General features: G+C 37.2%; 1 protein-coding gene across 1 annotated transcript; it reads right to left on the bottom strand.

Annotated features, from left to right (window-relative positions):
• Positions 1-7,057: 7,057 nt before the first annotated feature.
• LOC129273990 (ADP-ribosylation factor-like) lies at positions 7,058-22,344 on the bottom strand. The gene is made up of 4 exons (XM_064108458.1): positions 22,188-22,344; positions 15,165-15,275; positions 9,810-9,934; positions 7,058-8,601 (listed from the first exon to the last, which is right to left on the bottom strand). Exons 1-4 carry the CDS (start codon positions 22,312-22,314, stop codon positions 8,446-8,448), a joined length of 519 nt encoding a protein of 172 aa, XP_063964528.1. The 5' UTR covers positions 22,315-22,344; the 3' UTR covers positions 7,058-8,445.
• Between the last annotated feature and the right edge of the window lie 1,350 nt (positions 22,345-23,694).

Genomic DNA, 23,694 nt, shown 5'->3' with positions numbered 1-23,694 from the left:
AGAAAAGTACAAGTCCAGATCTTTAAAACCTGTGACTCAAATTCAACAAAACTTGTCCAGAACAATCTATAGATGAATTCAAATCCACTGTTGATAATTTGGTTCCAGATAACAACAAAAGTCACTCGAATTAAGCAAAGAAATAGAGAGCAGATAGAGGAGCTGCCAACAGGTTGAGCGCTCTTCCTTTATTTAAAAATAAAAAAATAGAAAATAAGGAAAAAGAAATAGAACGATTATCAATGATAAAGTGAGGAAGAAAAAATAAAGAAAGAAAAGAAAGAAACTTAAAGGAAAAAAGTAAAAGGACAAGATAAAAAAGATTAAAAAAGGATAAAATGAAGTAATGAAGAAGCGAAAAAGAAAAAAGTTTGAAAAAAAAGACAGTGTGAAAGAAAGAAAAAACGAAAGAATAAAAAATTTAAAAAGTGAAGGAAGAGAGGAAAAGGAAAATGAAACAAAGAAATAAAGATGAGAGAGAAAAAAATTAAAGGAAAATTAAAGCAAAAATAAAGATTACAGAAAGATAAAAAGAAAGAAAGGTAAATTCAAAAAAAGAAAAGGAACGAAGAGGGGAAAAAAAGTCGGGAAAAGTGAAGAATAAAAAAAAGAAAACGAAAAAACATTAATGGAAAGAATAAAGAAAAAGATTTTTTTTAAATTGATAGAAGAAAGACACAGAGATGAGAGTAAAGAAAGAGAGTGAATTAAAGATGAACGAAAAAGAATGAGCGAAATAAAGAATAAAACACAAGAAAGAAAGTATATAAGACACAAGAGTGTCAGGAAGCAGAAGTTGAAAAAAATGAAAGAAAGAACAAACGAATGAACGAAAAAAGAACAAAAAAGAACCCAAAAATAAAAAGAAAAACAAATAAGGGAAAAAAAATAATATTAAGGGAAGGAAGAAACAAAGAAAAAGGGGAAAAAAGGAAAAGCACATATAAAGACGAAAGAATGAAAGAAAAAAATAAAGAAGAAATAAAAAGATTACAAAAATGTGACGGAAGAAAGAAAAATGAAAAGAAAAGAAAAGGAAAGGAAGAGAGAAAGGGGAAAGAATTAAAACAGAAATAAAGACTTATTCAAGAAAAGAAAGAAGGGGATAAAATGAAAAGGGAAAATAAAAAAGGAAGAAAGATGAAGAATAAATGAAACAAAGCAAAAGAAAAGTAAAGAAATTAAAAGATTCAAAAGAATAAAACAAAAAATATAAATAAAGAATGAACTTCATTAAAGAAAGGAAGAAAGACAGACACATAAAAAGGAAGAAAGACAGACAGATAGAAAGGAAGAAAAAGAGAAAATAAATAAAGAAAGAAAGAAAGAAAAAAAAAAGGGATAGAAAAAAGAGACGGGAAAATAAAGGGTGAATGAAAGAAAGGGTGGGAGGAATACTTGTGGGTACTTGTTACTACTAGTGGCCATCGATTTTAAGCAAGAAAGAACGCGGACATCGTGAGATGTGATAACCCTCTAGCTATCTTAAATAGTATCATAAATATCGTGAAAGATAAGAAAGAGAAAAGATAAGAACGTTTTCAGAATACCACTTATCTTCATTTTGTTCTTATCTTTTTAGCGCGCTTTTGTATTATATGCGCGAGTAATACATTTACGCGCTCAGCATATTTTGTTTAGCAAGATAAGAAAAAGATAAGAACAAAAGATAAGAAAAAGATAAGAACGTTTTCAGAATACCAATTTGAGATCGTGACGTATATAAGAACAAACTTAAGATAAGAATGTTTTCAGAATACCGCCCCAGGAATCTCCAAAGTAGAGGAAGGATCGCATTATCGTGAAATTGGGAATCAGTTCCTAATTTCCACAGGACACTTTTCACGACAAGACACGACCCAATTCGAGCTTGCTCACTGCTTCACCGCTGCTGGCACGCTGATTCTAAATAAATCTAATCCTTCAAAGAGCTTAGATCAGAAAGATTGATTTTGTCGCTGTCTTTTCTCTACTCGCTAAAATGGGAACCAGCGTACAACCCTATGGAAAACTCCCCATAGAGTTGTACACGCTGGTTCCCATTTTAGCGAGTAAACTAGTTTACTCTACTCGTTGAAATGAGAACCAGCGCGTACAACTCTATGAAAAACTCCCCATAGAGTTGTACACGCTGGTTCCCATTTTAGTGAGTAAACTAGTTTAATCTACTCGCCAAAATGGGAACCAGCATGGAAAATTCTCCATAGAGTTGTACACGCTGGTTCCCATTTAAACGAGTAGATAAAGACAGATTACTATTGATATTTATTTTGTTAGTAATGATTCTCTAATGTAGGTAGGACAACGAAAAAAACGAAATGGCATTTCTACTAAAAAGCATTACCTTACTTTTTTCTTTATTAGCATTATTGTCAAAAACATTGCTCAAAACTTACCATATAATTTCCTAAAAGTGAAAAATAAGGCTTAAATGCTCCATAAAATGTGTCTGGAAATGCATACAGCATTTTGGCCCATCCCCATACGCCATACTGTGTGGGCTAGTGGCTGAAAATTTGCATTTTTAAGTCTTTATGCTGACCTAGACTGTTTGAGCCTCTGTGAGCTGCCATGGAAACATGTCACATTAATAAATATTCAACTTGGCTACCAGAAAATGTGAAGATGTTGCTACATTTCACTACATTGTGCACTCAAAATATAGAATGAAAATTCGGGCAAATTCATCCTTTGACTTTTTTGACACGTCTACAGCACAAATCTGGTGCCATTGCCCACCCTATCTAATGAAATAAATCTCACTAATAAATTGTCTTTATCTACTCGTGAAAATGGGAACCAGCTATAATTCAGAAGAATTTTCTTAGGTGGTTCCCATTTTGAAGAGTAGATATAAAGAGAGATTGCCAATGAGATTTCTTTCGTCAGTGATGATTCTGACGAAATAAATCTGACTAATAAACTGTCTTCATCTACTCGTGAAATTGGGAACCAGCTATGCCTCATCTGAAAACTTGTCCACCCATGGTCAACTCAGCCCAATAAATATCGCATGAGGAAAGAGGTAACCAGTTGTGTTAGGAGTTTCGCATTGTAAACAAAGCCTCTGGCATCAATTCTTTTCAAAATCGCTGAAGCGAAGTTTCTTTACAAATTCGATTTGGTGACCAGTTCCCAAAAGCACGGAATGGCCGGAAGGTTCAGCTTATAGAGAGTTGCATGCGTCGTGCCTTGATTTTCCTGTGCACGGCGGCATGTAATAAACCCTCATCTTCAGTGCGCTGCCGCTGCACTGGCGCGTCACCCATGGGTTCAATTCATCTCGTGTGCGAAGGATTATCATATGCACCTGGTGCACGCGACAGAGGCAAATCTTTTATACCCTTTTTGCTCAAATAACGTATCATTACATTATAGCTAAGATTTCAAATTGTGCTATGACACTTACCGAACCATATGGATTGTTTGTTGACTTCTCTTTGCTGTTTTTTTTTATAAAAAAAGGAATTTTTCTTGATCTTCATGGAGATGCCTCTTGATCAGTGTTGATATCAATTTTTGCCTAAAGAGGGCGCGCGATATTATTCATAAGCCGGTTTGTTTACGGTTCTGCAGCTTGTACTGCTAGCCACCCAATGGTTCATTACTTGCCGACGCGCACAGCAAAATCAAGCCATAGAAGTCGTGCGTTGAGGACACCAGGGGCCTGTTGCATAAAACTTTTTACCTGAGAAAACTCTGGTAAAAACTGAAAACTAAGGTTAGTCTGATTTCTGCCATTGACTTTAACACAGGGCAAAAACTCTGGTAAAAACAACCCGAGTTTTCTCAGGTAAAAAGTTTTATGCAACGGGTCCCAGAAGTGAGATCCCAGCATGCGCGACCCACTAGTTAGAAATCCACTGCTAAACACGGTTCATGGTGCGAGGTTAGTATACTAAATAATACTAACCTCGCAATATGTGTGAGTGCTGCTAGCTGCATTCTAGGCGCTCAGCATTATTTTCTTGCTCGTTCAATCCACTCTCATCATCTTGTCAAAAGATGGCGTACTTCACCTATAAGTATATACATGAGTCATGAGATGCAAAGTTGATTTTTTGTACAATTTCCTATTATGCGCCGACGATCGAGAATGTTCGATAGGAAAAATTCGCATTTCGATTGTTGTTTGCGTGATGTCCACCGCAGTATTAAGGATCTAAGACGGATCGATGGGAGTATCCTGGTCGAGATGGGTAAGCGTTAAAAATCATTTTTATAAATAATTTCGACTCTATTTTTAAAATTAACTTATTTCATAAGAATCAAGATTGACATTAGTCATTAACGTAGACGTAGTGAAGAAATATTGAAAGTTTTGGCGTGTTTTATTCCCTCACATTCGTGTGATGAATGAAAACGTCAAAATGCACTATGAAATCACATGTGTTGTGCGAGGTTAGTATACTATACTAACCTCGCATGCTTGTGCGAATCACTCATTCAATGAACAAGGTTATGATATAACCTTGTTCTCAGTTACATCTCCATGTGTTGCAAAATAAGGGTAGCAATGTTTGGCTTATTTTCTCTTTTTCTTTTGGACAAATGCTTGATTTTTTTACACTGTCTGTTTCCATTACAGCTATTCATCATATAACTTGGCTCTTAAGTAAATTTGATTCTTTAAATTATTTTTTCTTAATTAAAAATAGAGAATGAAAAATGAAAATTTTCTTACCATATTACTTTCCACCAATAGAGGGCGTACACAAAAATATGCCAAAAATTTAAGTTTTTGAGCGCTCTGCATTTGGTGAATACAAAAATTATATCCTGAATCCTGATTACTAATGAAAAATAAATTGCAACTGTATGGAAATTAGTAATTTTGGTCACAAAAGTGAAATTTTAATGATTTTTTAAAGTGTGTGCTGTGTACAGCATTGGCATAACATAGTCCTACCTGTAGATTCCCCACAGGCAGGATGGTTGCAGTGAACAAGTGGTGCGAATGCTGGCGCGTTGGCGCAGGCCACGAAATGGGGCAACAAAAAAGTCAATAGGTGGGACAATGAAACATTAATCTCGACCGAGTCCATCGAAATCGTACTCGTTGCCGTATCCTTCTTCCTTAAATAAAGAGGAACAAGTGCAAGAATCCACAATAAACTTAACGCCGTCTTGACTTTCGACCTTTCTTTTAGTTCCTCGATCCTGAAAAATTACGACTATCACGTAAGTAATAGCTTTTCTAATTTCTTACCGTTCTCGAAGTCAGGATGCAGCCGATAGGATGTGATGGGTTCTCCAGATGGCGCTATACCGAATACAATAGGAACAGATAATAGGAATATAATAGGAACAGATTGATTTGATATCTTTAAATTCTCTATCAAGAACAGATTTGGTATGTTTAATTGTGAATTAAAACGATCTTTTACTTTAGTTAAAGGTGACACTGATATTTGTGCTCATTCTTGTCTGTGAAATGGGAAAAAGTAATTTTTCAGTTTAACAAGAGGTTTCTCGGGAGGTTTCTCTTCAAATGTTTCTTTATACTGTATTAAAATGTACAGTTATACCTCAATAATCATCATGATAATTGTTTTCCGAAATATTTTGTAATCTTGTTGATAGTCAGATTAGTTTTTGATATACATGAACAAAATCTTGATATGTATGATTTCTAATTGTACGCTGATTCATTCGATGAGTAAGAAATAAAATAAAGTATTATTTGAAGACTATAAAAAGATGTTTATTCAAGAAAATAGGGCGCATATTGCAGTGCGTACCAAATATTTACACTAAAAAAAAAGTCTAGCTTGACACAAAAAAAAAGATTTGGGATGTTTTTCACATTTAGGGCCTACCCTTAGATGGCAGCATGAATTTTGACAGAATATGCTTGAATGAACACTGCCAACTTTCGGTGACATCACACGGAACAATTTTCAAGTTGGTGTCAAATTTTAATGATCGTCTCGACCATATTGTGAAGGGTCAAAATGGGGTCAATATATTGGGGTCAATTTTTGAAAATGTGCCGATCGTGTCGAGACAGTCGAGTGATACATCAGATTGTTATATTGAATAAAAAAGTGTATATTATATAAAGATACCCTTGACTCCCGTTAAAAAAAGATATGACCGGAAATTAGGTTATAAGGTCAACAAACTTTCATTATGATGGAAATTACACTAGATTCTGCGGTCATCAATAAAAAAAACAATGGTAAAGGTTTGATGAAAATCCATTAAAGATTAATAAACGTTATTAGAATTTCAAGATTTGGATTTTATACGTCATAAATGAGCCGCTGCCATATGTGATGTAATATAAAATGCATAAATTTCATCATGTTCGTATAATGACTTACTTTTTCTCTTTAGGAACGGGTTTGAAATGATTTGTCTATTGATATACTGAAGGAATTAACAACCACTTTCACTTTTCTGAGAAAACACTACATTTCATTGAGTTGTTACCATACGATAAGTCCTAACGCTGCTCGCATATGACGTCACAAATCAAACAATTGAAATTCTAATAACTATTAAATTCTTGATGGATTTTCCTCAAACCTTCGGCAATATTTTGTTATCATTTTTTCTGCTATTTTTACAATTAACTTTTACCAAGGTGAACTCCCCTTTAACGCTATATGGTCCTGCAGATAGAGATAAGTAACGATTCAAGAGTTGGGTAATTTTGCTAAGTTGGCTAAATATACAAGGCCCTTGAAGCACCCACTGACAACATAAATCATCAAAACATTTCTTTCATATCAATCGGGGCGACTTGTTATGCCACGGTAAAGTTAATTGCGCCCTTTGCGGCCCCGGAATTCACCTGTTTCGACGGACCCGTGTTTCGCGATAAAATAAACATGATAAAAAACGGGAATGTTGACGAGAATAAATTTTCAAAAATAATTTGTCGCCAAAGTGGAGTCTTTGGTCCCTTATATTTATCGAATCCTGGATCCGCCCATGTCAATATAATTAATGAACCATTTCTTAAGATCAATGACAACACTTTAGTTAGACGAAATGAATATAAGTGTACTGTGTCGAAACGGTGACAAAAATGAACTACTGAAAATCTAAGTACTTTTGTTTATGTCATTTTATTTCATTCAGTCATTTGCTATTCCAATATTATAAAAAACTGCGTGATGAAAATATCTTACTGTGGGTAAAGAATTAACAATAATAATAATAATAATAATCCGCATTTATATAGCGCTTTACACATCGGAACGACGTCTCTAAGCGCTTTACAGATATATTATTACCCCGGTCATCGGATCCTTGCATGCCCGCATACAATCATGTATGCACCTTCTCCACTCCCTGGGGAGCATTCCAACAAGAGTTCCAAGACTCAATTGCTAGGCATACTACATAGGCTTTCGCATCCTACCGGGTACCCATTTAACACCTGGGTGGAGAATGGCAAATTTTCCGGCAAATTGTGGATTGACGCCTTGCCAAGGAACGCTAGACCATAGTGGGATTCGAACACACGACCCTCTTATTACAAGGCGAGAGTCAGAACCGCTACACCACGGCGCTTCCACACGCCACGGCGCTTCCACTTGTTTGAGCATTTCCGGGAGGCGTTTCATGAAAGGACTTGTCGGACGTTTTATCCGACAAGTCCCATCTTATCCGACAGTTACCATAGTAACAGTACCTCTCAGCCAATCAACATCAGAGAAAGATGTCAGATCTGACAACTTGTCGGATGAAAATGTTGATGAAACACTCCCCAGGAGTCAGCATTATGGCTGCGTAAAAAGTGTATTAAAAAGTTAGATTTAGAGGGTAGCTAGACTTCACGTTCTATCTGTTCCAAAATTATTGGACAGAATTATTTATTGCAGACAATACATCATCTCGATTGTGTCGAGGTTATCCTATGATTATACTATAATCCATACTGTTATTCATACCAAACCACCAATATAAAGAACAGAAATTTATCCTACAGCAAGAACGAATAGAATTCCGAATTGTTGCAATACTTTTAACAAAAGTAAAACTATAACCCGTGACCCGTGACGGATCCAGGCGGGGAACAATAAATTGTGTGCGTGTATGTGAGGGTGTGTATATATATATATATGTGCGTGTGTGTGTGTGGGTGTGTGTGTGTGTGTGTGTGTGAAGAAACTTGCACTCAATTGCAGTCCATTTACCATCCCCAAATCAATCATACATCATGCCATTGATTGCAAATTTACTCTCAATTACTGGTCTACTTTCTGAAACATGACGGTTTGAATTGATTTGCTACAGTTAAATTAAATCTATCAATTGTAATTTTCCAAGATTGCAAATGTTTTCTTGCAACACCACATAAGTTCAAGCTCATCGGAAAAAAATCACTATCCTTTAGATTTCTTTTTTGGGGGGTTGACGGGCACTTTATACACATAAATATTTAATGGTAACACTTTATAGTAGAAAAATTATCTTTTTATTGGGTTTTTATTATCCACGCAGTTCTGTTGTCAGCCACTTGAAGCCTTCGTAGATTCCGTCTCCTGAGGTAGCGCTTGATGCTTGTATGTACCATTTTCGGTTTCGCACATTATGTAGACCAAGAGCGTCTGTAACCTCACCTGTTCCCATAGCATTTGGGAGATCCTGCAATAGAGGAAACAATCTTTTTTTTATTTACTTTATTTAATTTATTTTCCTTTCATTTCAGGATAGAATAGAGCGTTTGATAACAATGACAAAATCACCAGGAATCTAGTAGTTTATTCGTCATTTAGTCTAAAGTTTATTCCAATAAGTCATCATTTTCATTTTTTCTTATGAAAGTCTAGTTCCTAAAGATTTATCGTCTACATGACTGTTCTAATGACTAGACCAAGTGGATATTAGACGTAATGTGTATAGCCCAACTGTGAATCATACAATAATGGTTAATGGGCTAATCGGCAATACCAAATGGTAATCATACGAAATTTGTTTAATCTGCCTCGCTGCTCAAAATGTATTTCAGCGACTCCCCCCCCCCCCCCCCATTTTTTTTAGGGGGGGGGGGCGGGGCACATTTTTTCTTAATCGCTCCATATCATCTGAAGTAGTGTCCATATTGAGGTTACCAACTGCGAGATTGTATTGATTCTCAGGAGCGGATCTAGTAGAGCCTATTTAAAAGCGACCGCACACCTTACGATTGGTCTGCGACTCAATTTTGGAAATAAAACGTATATTTAATGCTAATATTGAGACTTGGAATATCTTACTGTGTAATGTTCGAAATCATCATACGAATACCTATGTTCAAATCTGTGATTATGCTATCATCTATCTTAGAATAAAAGCAAATTTGATATCTAGTCGTAATGACGTCATAGCAGTCGTACGATTGACTACAATTTGAAACTAATTTGGCCTTTACTCCAAAATAAAAGCTTGCAATCTTTTAAAATGGTTATATTAGTATTCTTTCAATTAATTTTAACCTCAAATAAAGTGATATGTTCCATTCACATTTTCTGAAAATGATCAAAATCGGATCGCGAACAGTCGTAAGGTCGGTGGCCTTAAGAGGTAGAAGTAAACTTAAAAAAAATAAGAAGTCTCCAATATTGTATAATCATCACTCATCATGCTCATGGGGAAAAATTTCCTGTATTTTCAATTGGTCTAGCTAGGAAGAGGGGGGGGGGTGCAGCGCGGGCTACTAGCCCCCCCCCCCCCCCTCCGCGCGAATCGCTAGGTCATGTGGTTCTGAAAGATAAAATGCCGAAATTAAAGTCGCAGGAAAAACAATATGATATCATCATGTCGTACAGTTTCGTATCCCCGCAATTGAAATTATAAAAAAAAGAACCATTTACCTGTTTGTTCGCAAATACTAGTATAATTGCATCTCTGAGCTCGTCTTTGTTTGCAATACGGTTCAGTTCGTCTCTCGCTTCCAGTCTAAGCTCTCTGTCATGGCTGTCTACCACAAAAATAATACCTGTATAAATTAAATGCAAACATAGAAAATTACAATAACATTTAAGCACGAATTCACATGCAAGACCTAGATTTTATATGTAGCATTCATATCTTCATAACTCCATTTTATTCAGGGGGTTACCGAGTAGAATTCCCTGCTATATTAGTCACTCTTTACCAGCCATAGTCATACCAACGAACAAGATCGATCAATATGATTACGTAAAGAGATTCTTCTGATTGGTAGAAATTTATTCAAACAAATGTTCATCTTTTCACAATCAATTTGGTTTTATCTTGTGAGCATTCGCCTTCTCGTTTCTGCAGACTTCTTCTGACTAGCGCGCTGACTTGCCGTAGATGAGGTAATTAGGGGGTTTTCGCTTTACTCCGCAGAAACTCACAACGCATCGATTCCCTTGAAAATGCAATTAAAATCACAATGAGAACAATTGCAAAAATGTCGTTGTCCAGAGTCAAGAGATTCCGATGCTGTCCCGGTCCATCAACCTTCGACAAAAGCCTCTCAGCTCTTTATAGTGATTTTACATTGAATTTTAAAGGAATTGGTGCATTGTTGAGAGTTTCTTCCTAGGAAATGCAAAAGGTCCAGGTATTTCGGCAGCGGAAGTCCTTGAGAATGGGAATGTATGTAGTAGAAAGTTTATTATCGTCCTGTGTCTTCTGGATGTGGAATGGCCTCCCTGATCCATCTTGTGTATTTGTTGTCATCTCTAGCTAGGATCTGGCTCCTATTCCGGTTTATTGTGAGATTCTTTGGGTCGCATGGTCACTAATAGCTGACTTAAAGGGTTGAATCAGCTTCCTTCTTTCTCGATCTGTGAAGTGGGCTTGGCTAAGAGTCGACCTCTGCTTCTTGTTTGTGCTCAGCCTTCCTTATACTGGGTCCCAACCTCGCAGTTTCTCCAACATACACCTTGTTCTAATCCTCGCAATGCATTTGTTATACCACCTCTGTTAAGTCATCAGCAGATCTCTTATCCTTTGGGTGGACTAAGAATATCCTAAGATTGAGTGGTAGTGCGCGTAGTGGTGGATAAATTATACATGCACTTATATTGAAGGTCCTCTGTATATGGCTTCAGATATACCCTTAATATAAGGAATAGTAACCGTAGGTTTCTTCCTGATATTTCCACTACGATTTGGTTTCTTTTGTGTCATGGCTACGTACGGGTTCCTCAGTTTTTCTGTCCTCTGAAAAAAATCCCAGTCTGGATAGGCACATTTATTGAGGCTTGTTTTGATGATGTATTCATCAATCTTAGCATCATCTGGTTCTCAGACAATACTATGTACCCTGTCAAGAAGAGTGCGATAGATTCCAAGTTTCTGATGGAGAGGATGATGTGAAGTGATTTCTTCCTGAACACCAACAGCTTCACACTTCCATCTTCTTTTTTCACTATTCTGGTGTCCAGAAAAGGGATTGAGTTCTCTACCCCAATTCATGTGTGAATCTGATGCTACCTGTTGGGTCTGCATGATGCAGATGGTCCTCGAGTTGATCCACAAACCCTTCTTTCACAATGGCCAGAACGTCATCAACATTTCACCTCCAAAGTCAAGGTTTGATGGCAGATGGTGCAGTAGACAGAATGTTATTTTCCCAATTCTCCAATTCTCCAGGTTGGCAAAGATGTGAGAGACTGGAGTTCCCATCGCTTCTCCAAAATTCTGACGATATACATCCACCTCCCACACCTCGCTCAAATCTGACTCTAAACACGCAGTGTTAGGACAAAAAGCACATCCTTTATAAATCATCTTAGTCATTTTTTTTAACCCTTGCAAATTTGACCGCAAACACGTAAATTCTATATAGCTTTCCTACAGCGAAATATATACCCTTTTTTTTAGTATTTTAGTGTTTTTGACACCATTACGTATTACGTAGGGCTTATTATATTCACTCGCGTTCGTAATCACTCGCGTCGGGTTGGTAATCACACGCGTTTTTTTTTTTGGCGATTTTTTTTTTTTCGGTGCGATTTTTTTTCTAACGGTGTCTTCAATGGGACAAACGTACTGGAAAAATAAAATAATATTGAAATTCGAGTTTCGTTTTATTTTAAGCTGGTAAGTGCCTTAAATAAAACGTTCTCGACCACTGTTTTAAGATAACAAGCAAATTTTTACTACTGTTTTAACATAATCACATTCCACATCTTAAATCTTAGAGCCATAGGCGGCGGAAGCGGGGGGGGGGGGGCTCCCCCTAAAAAAAGAGAGAGGGGGGGGAGAAAGGAAGGGAAAGAGGGAGAAAAGAGAAAGAAAAAAAAGACAGAAAGAAAGAAAGAAGCAAGGAAAAAAGGAGAAAGAAAGGAGAAAAGGAATAAAGAAGAAAAAGGAGGAAAGGCTACTCTCGATTTAGCTTTGCCTTTGGAGGATTTTCCTGAAGTCTGTGGTATTCTTTATAAAGCATAGTGAGGTGCTACAATTTCATAATATCACTATTTATTTCCTTCTCCCTTTCTTTGTGAATTATTCTACACTAACGTAAAAATTAGGGAGGAAAATAGTTCTGAAGAAGAAAAGCAAGAAGGAAGGAGGAGGAGAAGTAGAAGAAGAAAAAAGAAGATGGAGGACATAAGGGGGTAAAAAGGAAACTAAAAAGAGAAAATTGAGGGGAGGATGTAGAAAAAGAGAAAGAGAAGATAAAATAAAGGGAAAGACTGAGAAGAGAAAAGGAAGAAGTGAGAAGGGAGATGAACAATAAGGAGAAAGGGAAGAAATTGAGAAGTAGAAGAACAGGGAGAAGAATAAGATGACATAATAATGGGAATAAAAAGAAGACTGAGAAGAAAGAGAAGTAGGAGGGGGAGTAAAGTGCACTCTGGTTATAAAGAAGTCCGAGGGACCAACAAAATTGTTCCTTTATACAAATAATTGTGTGTGTGTGTGATATCAGTTTTTTTTTATTTTTTAGAGTGGTCACAAAATTCGAGCGGAGTTGACCTTCCTTAGAGCAACACGCTTGTGTGTTGCTGCCCTCTACGTTCGTTGATATTGACCAAAAGCTTCGGTCTTTGTGTCTATTAATTATTATGTTGGTTGTTCCGCTGAACTCCGTTGGCTCCACTCACCAAATACAGAGAAATTTAAAAAAAATTAAAAATGTTTGAAAAAAAACTCCTCGAAACAGACTGCTGCCAGCTGTCTGGGGCGGATCAAGCTTGTTATCTATTCTTGGTACTTAGAGTACAGTAGTCGAGTACATTTTATTTTAAGGCACTTAATTGCCGGCTTAAAACGAAACTCAAATTTCCCTGCATGTCTGTCACATTGAAGACACCGTTAAAAAAAAATCGCACCGAAATATAAAAAATCGCCAAAAATTCAAAACGCGAGTGATTACGAACCAGAACGCGACGCGAGTGATTATAAACTGCCTTACGTAGCGTGCCCAATGCTGAAAAAAGAGAACCCTTATACGCGTTCTTTTTTTTTTGGTCACGCATTTTATCCAATCGTCATGTAAGTGTCCCCCGGGGGGGGGGGGTTACGTGTCAGTTTCATTTGAGTGACTGGACACGAACGATTATTGCTGACACATTTAATTGCTCCTGTGACAATTGCTCCAGGCTTAATTTCGTCTAAGATTTAGAGTTCGAGTTGCAATAGGGTTTTATGTTATAGGTTTAGGGTTAGGTCTTAGGGTATAGGGTATAGCGTTAAACCCAGTTGTAGTTGGTCATTCGATTAGTGCGTGGTATTTAATTAGAGCAGAGTAATAGTCGCCCGAGCAAATGTTATGGAACCCGATAATTATGCTGAGACAGCGAGGGAGCACCAACCGGCTCTTGCCCGGCCCCGGCCTTTGAGAGCCAAAGTCAATATTTTTTAATGTAAATATGCCATATATTTGTGTGCCCCCTTGAAAGTTACAGCATATACACTGTTGGTCATAATGGTGGAATAATTATTTTTACCCCAGTTTAGGGAAGGATTTAAAAAAATTATTTATTTCTGATAGATCTAGATAATGGCATACATTCTCAGATTTTATTGAATATTGATTTGCGAGTGTTTCTTTTGCGTGACTGCTAAATCATATGTGTGCTACTATGCTAATCAGCTAGGGAACCTACGTCCTTAAATCATAATTGACAGTAATGAGGATTAATGCCTCACAAAAGGGCACTTATATAGCTAATCGACACGATTTTTATCCTGGGGCCTCACAGTAACGAGGCCATTACTTAGCCCCTGAATCATGACTGTACGCAGTGTTTGCTAGGGTACGCGGCCGCCCCCACAAATCCCCCAAAACGAAGAAAATGCAATAAATTGTCAAAAATTCATTGCAATTTCCCCCCGCCCCCAACAGGAAAAATTTCTCTGTGTGGCCATGCCTTGAACCATAATGCATGGCCCTACAGAGGAATTTTTCCTGTTGGGGGCCGGGGGAAAATGCAATAAATTTTTGACAATTTATTGCATTTTCTTCGTTTTGGGGGATTTGTGGAAGGGGCTGCGTACCCTAGCAAACACTGCGTACAGTCATGATTCAGGGGCTAAGCAATGGCCTCGTTACTGTGAGGCCCCAGGATAAAAATCGTGTCGATCAGCTATATATCAGTGCCCTTTTGTGAGGCATTAATCCTCATTACTGTCAATCATGACTTAAGGACGTAGGTCCCTTAGCTGATTAGCATAGTAACACACATATGATGAAGCAGTCACGCAAAACAAATACTCGCAAATTAGTATTCAATAAAATCTGAGAATGTATGCCATTATCTAGATCTATTAGAAATAAATAATTTTTAAAAATCCTTCCCTAAACTGGGGTAAAAATAAATATTCCACCTTTATGACCAACAGTGTATTTGTAATGGGAATATGTGATTCAAACACAAGTGAGGACCTTTTTTGCATGTCGGAATGACCTTTAATTCAAGGTGAAACTCTTTTTTGTTTTTGCTTGTCAAATTTTCCTCGGGAATTGCCCCCCCCCCCCCCTGGAAAAACCTGGGTCCATCCCTGGTTATGCTAGTGACGTCACACAGCCGAAACCGACCGATTGTATGTACATTGGAAATAGCGTGATAGATGTCTTGTCTTGTCTAAACTAGAATTTTTAATCCTCAGTTCTATGGAATACTGGCTCCATAATTATGATTTCATATAATAACATAAGAAAAAGGAAAGTGGAGGTGTGACATCATCAGACCACCTTGTTTGTTTTCTGCGGTTAAATATAACAGAATGTGAGTAGTGCTCACCCTGTGTGTTCGGAAACATCTCCCTCCATAGTGGCCTAATCTTGTCTTGACCACCAACATCCCACGCTGTGATGGTTGTATTCTTGTATTTTACCGTCTCTACGTTGAAACCTATACAAAGCATCATTATGACGTAATTGAAGGACAGTACGTATTGATTGATAATAATAATGATGATAACAATAACAATAATGTGACTTATAAAGCGCCAAATCCACTCTGTAGATTGCTCAAGGAGCATAAAGTGTTAAATAAAAAAAAAAAGTTTTTAGAAGATTTTTTAAAGTCTCGACAAAGATACATTTTTATGTCTTCAGGAAGGCTATTCCACAAAATGGGGCTCACAAAAGCTAATGATCTCTCTCCCCCCAGTTTTTGAAACTTTTGGAATAACAAGGTAGTCAGAAGTGGATGAGCGCAAAGACCTCCTTGGTCTGTAGTAATTGATAAATGAAAGACTGTATTGTGGTGCTGATAAAAAAATACTATGAAAAGCAAGCAACAAAATCAAGTCATGATAGGTAAGTCAAACAGCAGAAGGTCTACGTTTGTATCACAATGGGATGAAGTTATTACAAGCATCTCACCCCGCCCATCACGCAAAAAAGGGAATCTTCATAACTTATATCACGTGGTTTATTTAATTGAAAGAGGGCGCAAAGCCTACATATCAAAGTATTATACGATTGATTTGAAAGCATGGATCCACAGCCTGGAACAGACCGGGAGCAAGGACCTGTGAAAAATGAGTTCGTACAAACCACTCCACAGAAAAGGTTTGATTCCATAGGAAGTTAGTATGGACCCTCTAGATCACTGCTAGGTAAGTAGTAGTTGTCTCAAATTGTGGTATCACTTCTTTTTCTACCGTCGAATTTAAAGAGCGATGTAAGATAGCAAAAAAATGAACAAATCATTAACCTTTGAGGGGAAGATCAAATGTAAGTTGCCATATCTCCGCTTGTATATATCACAAATGCGTCATTGCATGTATTGAAATGTTGCTGGGTGATAGGTCTCACGTTACAGCAACATTTAAAGTGAAATTTAGATATCGAACCTTCAAATTAGGAATACATTCATGGCCAGTGTCCATTTCCATCTCAAGTAGATATGAAAAAACTGGGACGATAAAGTGATTTTGTGTGTTTGAATATGTGGCGTTCTACAAAACTACAGTGGGGTTAAAGATACATTATTCATAACAAAATGAAGATTTTTCAAACATTTTCAGATATGTTTAAATACTAGGCGCTACTATTTACACTCTTGTAGTGCCGTTAGCTTGGGATCCAACGCTGCAAGCATCAATAATGAAATTACTTTTTTACTGGCGATATAATCTTATCCAAACTAAGTTCATTAACAGTGGCGTAGGAAGACCTCCTCCCCAAAATAACAATTTGAGGGGGCCAGACATGGCGTATGGGGCAAAATGTCTAAAGAACTCTGGGCGACCGAAGCGATTAAGCCAAAAATGAAATTTTTAATACAACAATCTATTTTTTTGACAGATTTTGACATAATATCCAGAAAATATTATATTTCATCCTTTTTCTTTTATTTTCGTTCCTCTAACTTTTTTTTTTTCACAACCGTGAAATTTGTTACAGGGTCAATGGCCACAAGCCCCCCCCCCCCCCCCATTTATACGGCAGTATTCATTACTGCACAGTAAAGAACATGTAATGTTAATATTTCCAAGTCGTTTTTCCCCCTCATAGTAATCGTGATGCCCTTTCCCCCCAAATAAGTATGATAATCTCCACCACCTCAATACCAAGTATCAAAATGATACTGGATGTTTAGACCCAGTGGCCCGTATTCTGAAGTCAGGTTTAACTTAGACTCAGGTTTAAAGTTGTGGTTTAAGTATGGGAAGCCAAAAGTATCTTTTTTTTTTTTGGTTAAGTTGTACGTTTCTTATGTTTACTGTGCTCTTTCCTGATTCATCGATGGTGAAGACAATAATCATTATATACTTCCTAAACAATTATGAATGATTTGAGAGTCAAATGAGCTGAAATATATCGTTACTGTTAGTGGTATATAACAATTGGCTGTCCATACTTAAACCACAACTTTAAACCTGAGTTTAAGTTAAACCTGAGTTTAAGTTAAACCTGACTTCAGAATACGGGCCAGTGATACGACAATCATTTCAATGTGAAAATCTAGATGATTTTATATGATAATTTTCAAACGAAGCTTATGCATGTATTGCAAATACTGATGGTCAAGTTCAATATTCGGATGAATATTACTACTCAGTATTCCAATTCATTTCAAATGAATAAAATAGTTGAAAGAATGTTCCAGGTTTTTCGTTGCATTATTCAACTTCAATTCAATAAAACGTGTATTTTATTCCAATTGACATTTCATCAATTTTGATACATAATATACACATCAGTCATGAATGTAGTACAAAAATAATGAATTTAAAATACAGTATATAAATTGTACATGGAAGAATGTGTAACAAACAGAAAGCAGGTGCTGGTGTCGGGAATAGGGATACCTGTAAAACAAGTAAACCAGTGAACAACAATTTAAAAAAGATCGGGTTAAGAGAAGGGAAAGAATAGAGGAAAAGAAAGGAGCATAGAGAAGCGAGCAAGCAAGTAGAATAAGAACGGGCATGAACTTTTGATGCAAATGACCTAGGAGTAGTGTGTAACGTATATTTTAGTAAAATAGCTTTTTATTTTCATTGATCTCATACAAATTATTGAGGAAACTTTTGCTCAAAGTATTGTTCTGACATATAAAAGCCCCCTTTTACAAGAGCCAGATTTTCTCTTAAATAGGCAAATTACGGAAAAGGAATGGGTAACTTTGGCAGCCCCCTCAGCTGAGTAGGTTTCTATTTCCTAGCACCTCTTTATATGCATGTAGCCGATAGAGAAAAGCCTACTCTCCCGTCCCAAAGTGGTTTCATGACAATAAAAGTGGCTATACTACATAGCTGAAACGCTATTGCATCAATGGGGGCTCCAAAATGGCAGATTTTCTAATAAATAAGCAAATACGGACAAGGGGTGGGCAAGTGGGGCAGGCTTTGGTGTCTCAGCACTTCTTTATATGTAACTTAGAGAGAAAAGACTACTCTTTTGTCTCCAAGACGATGAAAGTGACTTGCTGCACAGCGGAAACACCTTTTTGCCTCAATGGGGGCTCAAAAATGGCAGATTTTGCCACAAAGAGGAAATATACGGGAAAGGGGGATGGGTGACTTTGGCAGCCCCCCCCCCCCAACTGAGGGGAAAGGCTTCAATGTGCCAGCACCTTTTTATATATAAAAGATAGATAAAAGGTTACTCTTTTGTCTCCAATTGGTTTCAAACGAATAGAGCTGGGTTTACTACATAGTAGAAACGCCGCACAGTGGGCCAGAATGAACCCAAAGTGCGCCAAAACCCATTATTCACAAATTTGTACGATTAAATTTGGTATGTAGGGGTAATTTCACCCGTAGAATTCAATAAAAGTATTTTCAAATATTGATGACGTCGTTAAAATACTGTTTCCTGATTGGCTGTTAACATTTGAGAAGAAATTACATGTTTCTAATTCTACGATAACTTTCAAATTTTCAGAAACTAGTTTTAGAAAAATTTCAGCAATATTTAAGAATATTAGCAAACAGCAAACACACAAACAGGCAAACAAACAAGAAAAGTCTGTGCTCGGGGTACAAAATTAATAATTCAATTGGTGACTTGAGTATCGCTTAAAGAGTGCGCCCTACCATGAATCCGGAATTGTAAAATTCAAAGTGAAATTGTAAAAAAAAAAAAAAGGAGTATTTTCATTCCCTGGGTACAGTGATTAACCACACCTACATGAATTAAAATGGATTGATACCAGAAGTGGACAGTGAAATCTTTAAAAATAATGATTCCAGTGATAAATAATAGAGGCCGGGTCACTAGCGTACCTACGGGGGGGGCTTGTCAATTTTGTCTCTGGTACAATAACCTTTATTTTTTATTGAAGACCTTTTTTTTTTTTTTTTTTTTTTTTTGCTTGTGAATTTTTTCTCTGGTACAATAACTTTTATTTTTGATTGAAGACTTGTCAAATTTTTTGGCGGCCGATTTTGCCCCCCCCCCCCCCCTGTGGAAAATCCTAGGTACGCCACTGGGCCGGGTCCTCTGCAGGTTAATTAGTACAAGGCCCTACAATTAAGGCTTACCTATTTCACCAAGAACGACGTATACAAAGTTATTCCGAATCAGAGTCTCTCTCTCTATCTCACCAACTATTATGTCTGTGGTGAGATGATCTTTTAGCATACTTTGAACATCAGGGGGAAGAGGCTGTGATTGTTGTACTCTTAAAAACTTGCTACTAATCACAATGTCACCTGTTACCATTAGTCTGTGGAATACATATAAAGTTAATGGGAGTCATAAACCAAACAATCATTGAAATGATAATATACACTTCCTTCTTGATCGATACTAACAATTATAGCAAATTTAGAATGAGCCAAGAGATAAAAGAATTCATACGTGTATGTGAAGTTACAAACCCTTTTGGGGGGATAAATACTAATAATGATAATGCAACTTATACATGTAATAGAGCCCACGTATATCCCATCTCTGTTCTATTCACATTTTCATATTTTGTCAGAAAACTGCATGATACCTATCACATCCCTAGTCATGTGTGTTATAGCGATATAGAGTAGCCCCTACTTGGTTTATGAACAACAAAACAAATATATATAATCTTACCTTAAGAATTAATCTTCTCAGAATGACAGCATATCAGATATGGAACAAGGGATGGAACAGTTTGGCATAAAAATGAAGTTGTGTTACATGTATTATCATATAGTTAGCAGGGGCCGCGGAACCGGGGGGCTGGGGGGGCTTCAGCCCCCCCCCCCCACACTTTTTTCCAAAACCGTGTACAAAAACGTAAAATTGACCATATGATGATTTTTAGCATGGTCAGCCCCCCACTTTTGGCTCAGCCCCCCCCCCCCCCCCCCACTTTGAAAACCGTTCCGCGGCCCCTGGTTAGTGAAATTGGAAATGAAAGCTTGCCTTTACGTATGTTTAACGAAAATATTTCAAAGGCAGACACCAGTCACAAGAGCCAGACACTTGAGCCAGACATCCCCCCCCCCCCTCTCTCTCTCTCTCCCAGCACGCGACGGGGAGTTTGTTTAGTCACCCCTGAGTCACCCGCAACGTTCGGCACGCGCATAATGGGACACTAACTTGGAACGATTTTTGTGATAAATACGGCGAACATGTGGTTGGAAAATTGGTTATATATCTCCAGAAAATGCACGTATATGCAGCTAAATTTGGTATCAGTGTAAAGCATGAACTATAAACAAGACCGTCATGGTATTTACAGCGCAGCAATCGGCAGCAATTTGTAAAAGAAATGCTCATGAAAAAAAAAATTGCTAAAACCCCCATTGTCAAATGGTTTCGTCCAAAATTGCCTCTGAAGGGATTATCATTTTATCTTGAAAATCTTTGATCACTTAAAACAATCATTCATCAAAGAGCACCGTGAATTAAAAAGAAATTAAGCAATCCTTTTTGTTAAAACAGTGAAATATCTAAAACGTGTCATTTACACATGCGGTAGCCGTAAAGAGTCATTTTCCGGTAATATTGAATAAAAATGGGCAACTAAAAATCAATTTAATGGAGAAATATTGTATGGAGGCATTCTACAGGTTCTTATCTTTGCTTAGAACATGAAAAAAACAAAAATTTGTTTCATGACCAAAAATCAGTTTTGGCGCACTTTTGCTCTCTCCTGGCCCACTGTGCGCCGTTTGCCTCAATAGGGACTTGAAAATGACAGATTTCAAAGAAATAGGCAAAATTCGGAAAAGGGATGGGGGTGACATTGGGGCTGCCAAAGTCACCCCATCTCTGACGGGGGCCTTAGGGCCATTGGACCCTATAAAAAGAATTCACAAATGAAAAAAAAATGACTTTGAAGAATAAAAATGGAATATGGTTTGGATCTGATAATATCGCCAGTAAACAGGAAATTCTAATTGGTTCATGCAGTGTTGGATCCCGAACTAACGGCACGACAAGATTGTGAATAGTAGCTCACATGGTATAGTTAAAACATATCTGAAATGTTTAAAAATATTGTAAAAATCTTCATTTCGTTATCAATAACGCATAATTAATCCCTCTGTTGTTTTATAGAGCGCCACATGGTTCACAACACAAAATCACTTTATCGTCTCACTTTTTTCATATCTACTTGAGATGGAAATGGACACTGGCCATCCTATTTTGGAGGTTTGATATCTAAATTTCACTTTTAAATGTTGCTGTAACATGAGGGCTATCACCGAGCAACATTTCGATACATCAACGATGCATTGTTTTATACAAACGGAAATATGGCGACTTACATTTCATCTTCCCCTCAAAGGTTATTGATTTTTTTTTTTAATTTAGCACTATTTTTCATCGCTCTTTAAATTCGACTGTAGACAAAAAAAAGTGATACCACAATTTGAGACTACTACCTACCTAGCTGTGATCTAGATGGTCCATACTAACTACCTATAGTGTCAAACCTTTTCTGTGGTGTCGGTAGTACGCATGGGCGGAAATCCCAGGGGGGACAGGAGGACGCGTCCCCCCTACCAAAAATAGTAGGGGGGACACAATATCAAATGTCCCCCTACTACTATCAAAATAATTCATGTATGACCTTACATTTCGGGGTGAAAACCTTTTTTTTTTTTTTTTTGCGCTTGTCAAATTTTCCAGCCCCCGGTCCCCCTACCTTTTGGGACAGATTTCCGCCCATGGTAGTACGAACTCCTTAAATAGGGCCCCTATGAGATTTTGCTCCCGGTCTAAATCGAGAAAACAATGGTATAGGGCTTTCATTTTGGGAGTTCGTCTGACGTCATATACCGCATGTGCATCTTGTACATTCATGCTGGTTCAATTTTCTTTAATCATCTAATAATAGGCCTGTATTTTTTGTATACATATTAAAACAAATTCTTACCCGGTGATGAAGTACTAGTGACAATGTCTCCAAGATTGATTTTTTGTAGGATAGTGGTCTTTCCAGCACCTCCCAATCCAAGCATTAGTATTTTTATCTCCTGGTTGCCAAACAAATCACTGGCCATTTTTGCGAAACCTTCTTGTCTTGCGATGAATATCTGCAATACGATATTATAATGCATTAATTTATTTTAACGCCAGTGCAACGCCACATATTGTAACGCAAACGAGCTTTAACAATATACATGACCGATATTATTATTTTATTCCAAAGCTATCGGTAATACTAGGTAAAGAGATTACATGGTCGATTTCATGTCAATCCAGGCAGGGGCGTAACAGGGGTGGGTGGCCAGGGGGGGGGGCAAAAATTTCTAAATTTTTCTTTACAAATATCAAATTTTGTGATAGACTTTAACATAATATATTTTAAAATAATATGACATTTCATAATAATAATAATAATTAGACTTATATCGCGCCAAATCCACTCTGTAAAGTGTTCAAGCCGCTTTTTGGGAAATTGAAGAGAATTGAATTGAAGAGAAATGTTTTAATGTATTTTTTGAAGGTATTGTTTGATTTTTTTTCAATTGTTTTGCTATTTTACATCGCTCTTTAAATTCGACTGTAGAGAAAAATATGATACCACAATTTGAGACTACTACCTATACCTAGCAGTAATCTAGAGGGTCCATGCTACCCCCTATGGTGTCATACCTTTTCTGTGGTGTGGGTTGTACGAACTTCTTAAACAGGGCCCCTATGAGATTTTGCTCCCGGTCTACAGCGTTGTTTCAATAAATCGAGAAAACAAAGTACGGTATAGGGCTTTCATTTTAGGTGTTCGTTTGACGTCATATACCGCATGTGTGTCTTGTACATCCATGCTAGTTCTATTTTCTTTAATAATTTAATAATAAGTCTACATTTCTGTATACATATTTCCATCTTCTCTTTTTCCTTTTCTCTTATTTTTCTTGGTCTGTACGCCACTGTAAACACGATTTTTTTTTTCTTATGATGATGCGCGTGCATGTAATAGGGCGAAGATCTATGCGGCAGTAGCTTGATGAGTAAATAAAAAAGAGTGGGGGCACAGTATGGCACGTGGCAAAAAGTTGCTTAATATAAGTCCCAAACGAACGAAGCAAGCGAGAAAAAATTACCTTTTCATGAGAATATAACTTTATGATAGATTTTGACATGATATCCATAAGTTTACACTATATCTTGCATTTTTCCATTGCTTTTCTTTCCTATTCTTATTTGGTCTCCGTTGTAGAAATTTTTGGGGCCATGGCCCAAACCCTACGCGGGTGAGGTCCGAGGGTAGAACCCCTAAAATCTCTTGAGATTACAGTCATTTTAAACCCTACAGATATCCACTAATTTTAATCTAATCGTGGGTATATATAGCTTTTACACACACATTAACTCAACGCAGTTTCGTAATAAACCAAACTTTGAGGGTGCACACCATAGCAAATCGGTGGGAAAAGTAA

Source organism: Lytechinus pictus, chromosome 13, assembly GCF_037042905.1.
Source record: "Lytechinus pictus isolate F3 Inbred chromosome 13, Lp3.0, whole genome shotgun sequence".
Lineage (NCBI taxonomy): Eukaryota > Metazoa > Echinodermata > Echinoidea > Temnopleuroida > Toxopneustidae > Lytechinus > Lytechinus pictus.
This window is presented reverse-complemented; position numbering and strand designations above follow the sequence as displayed.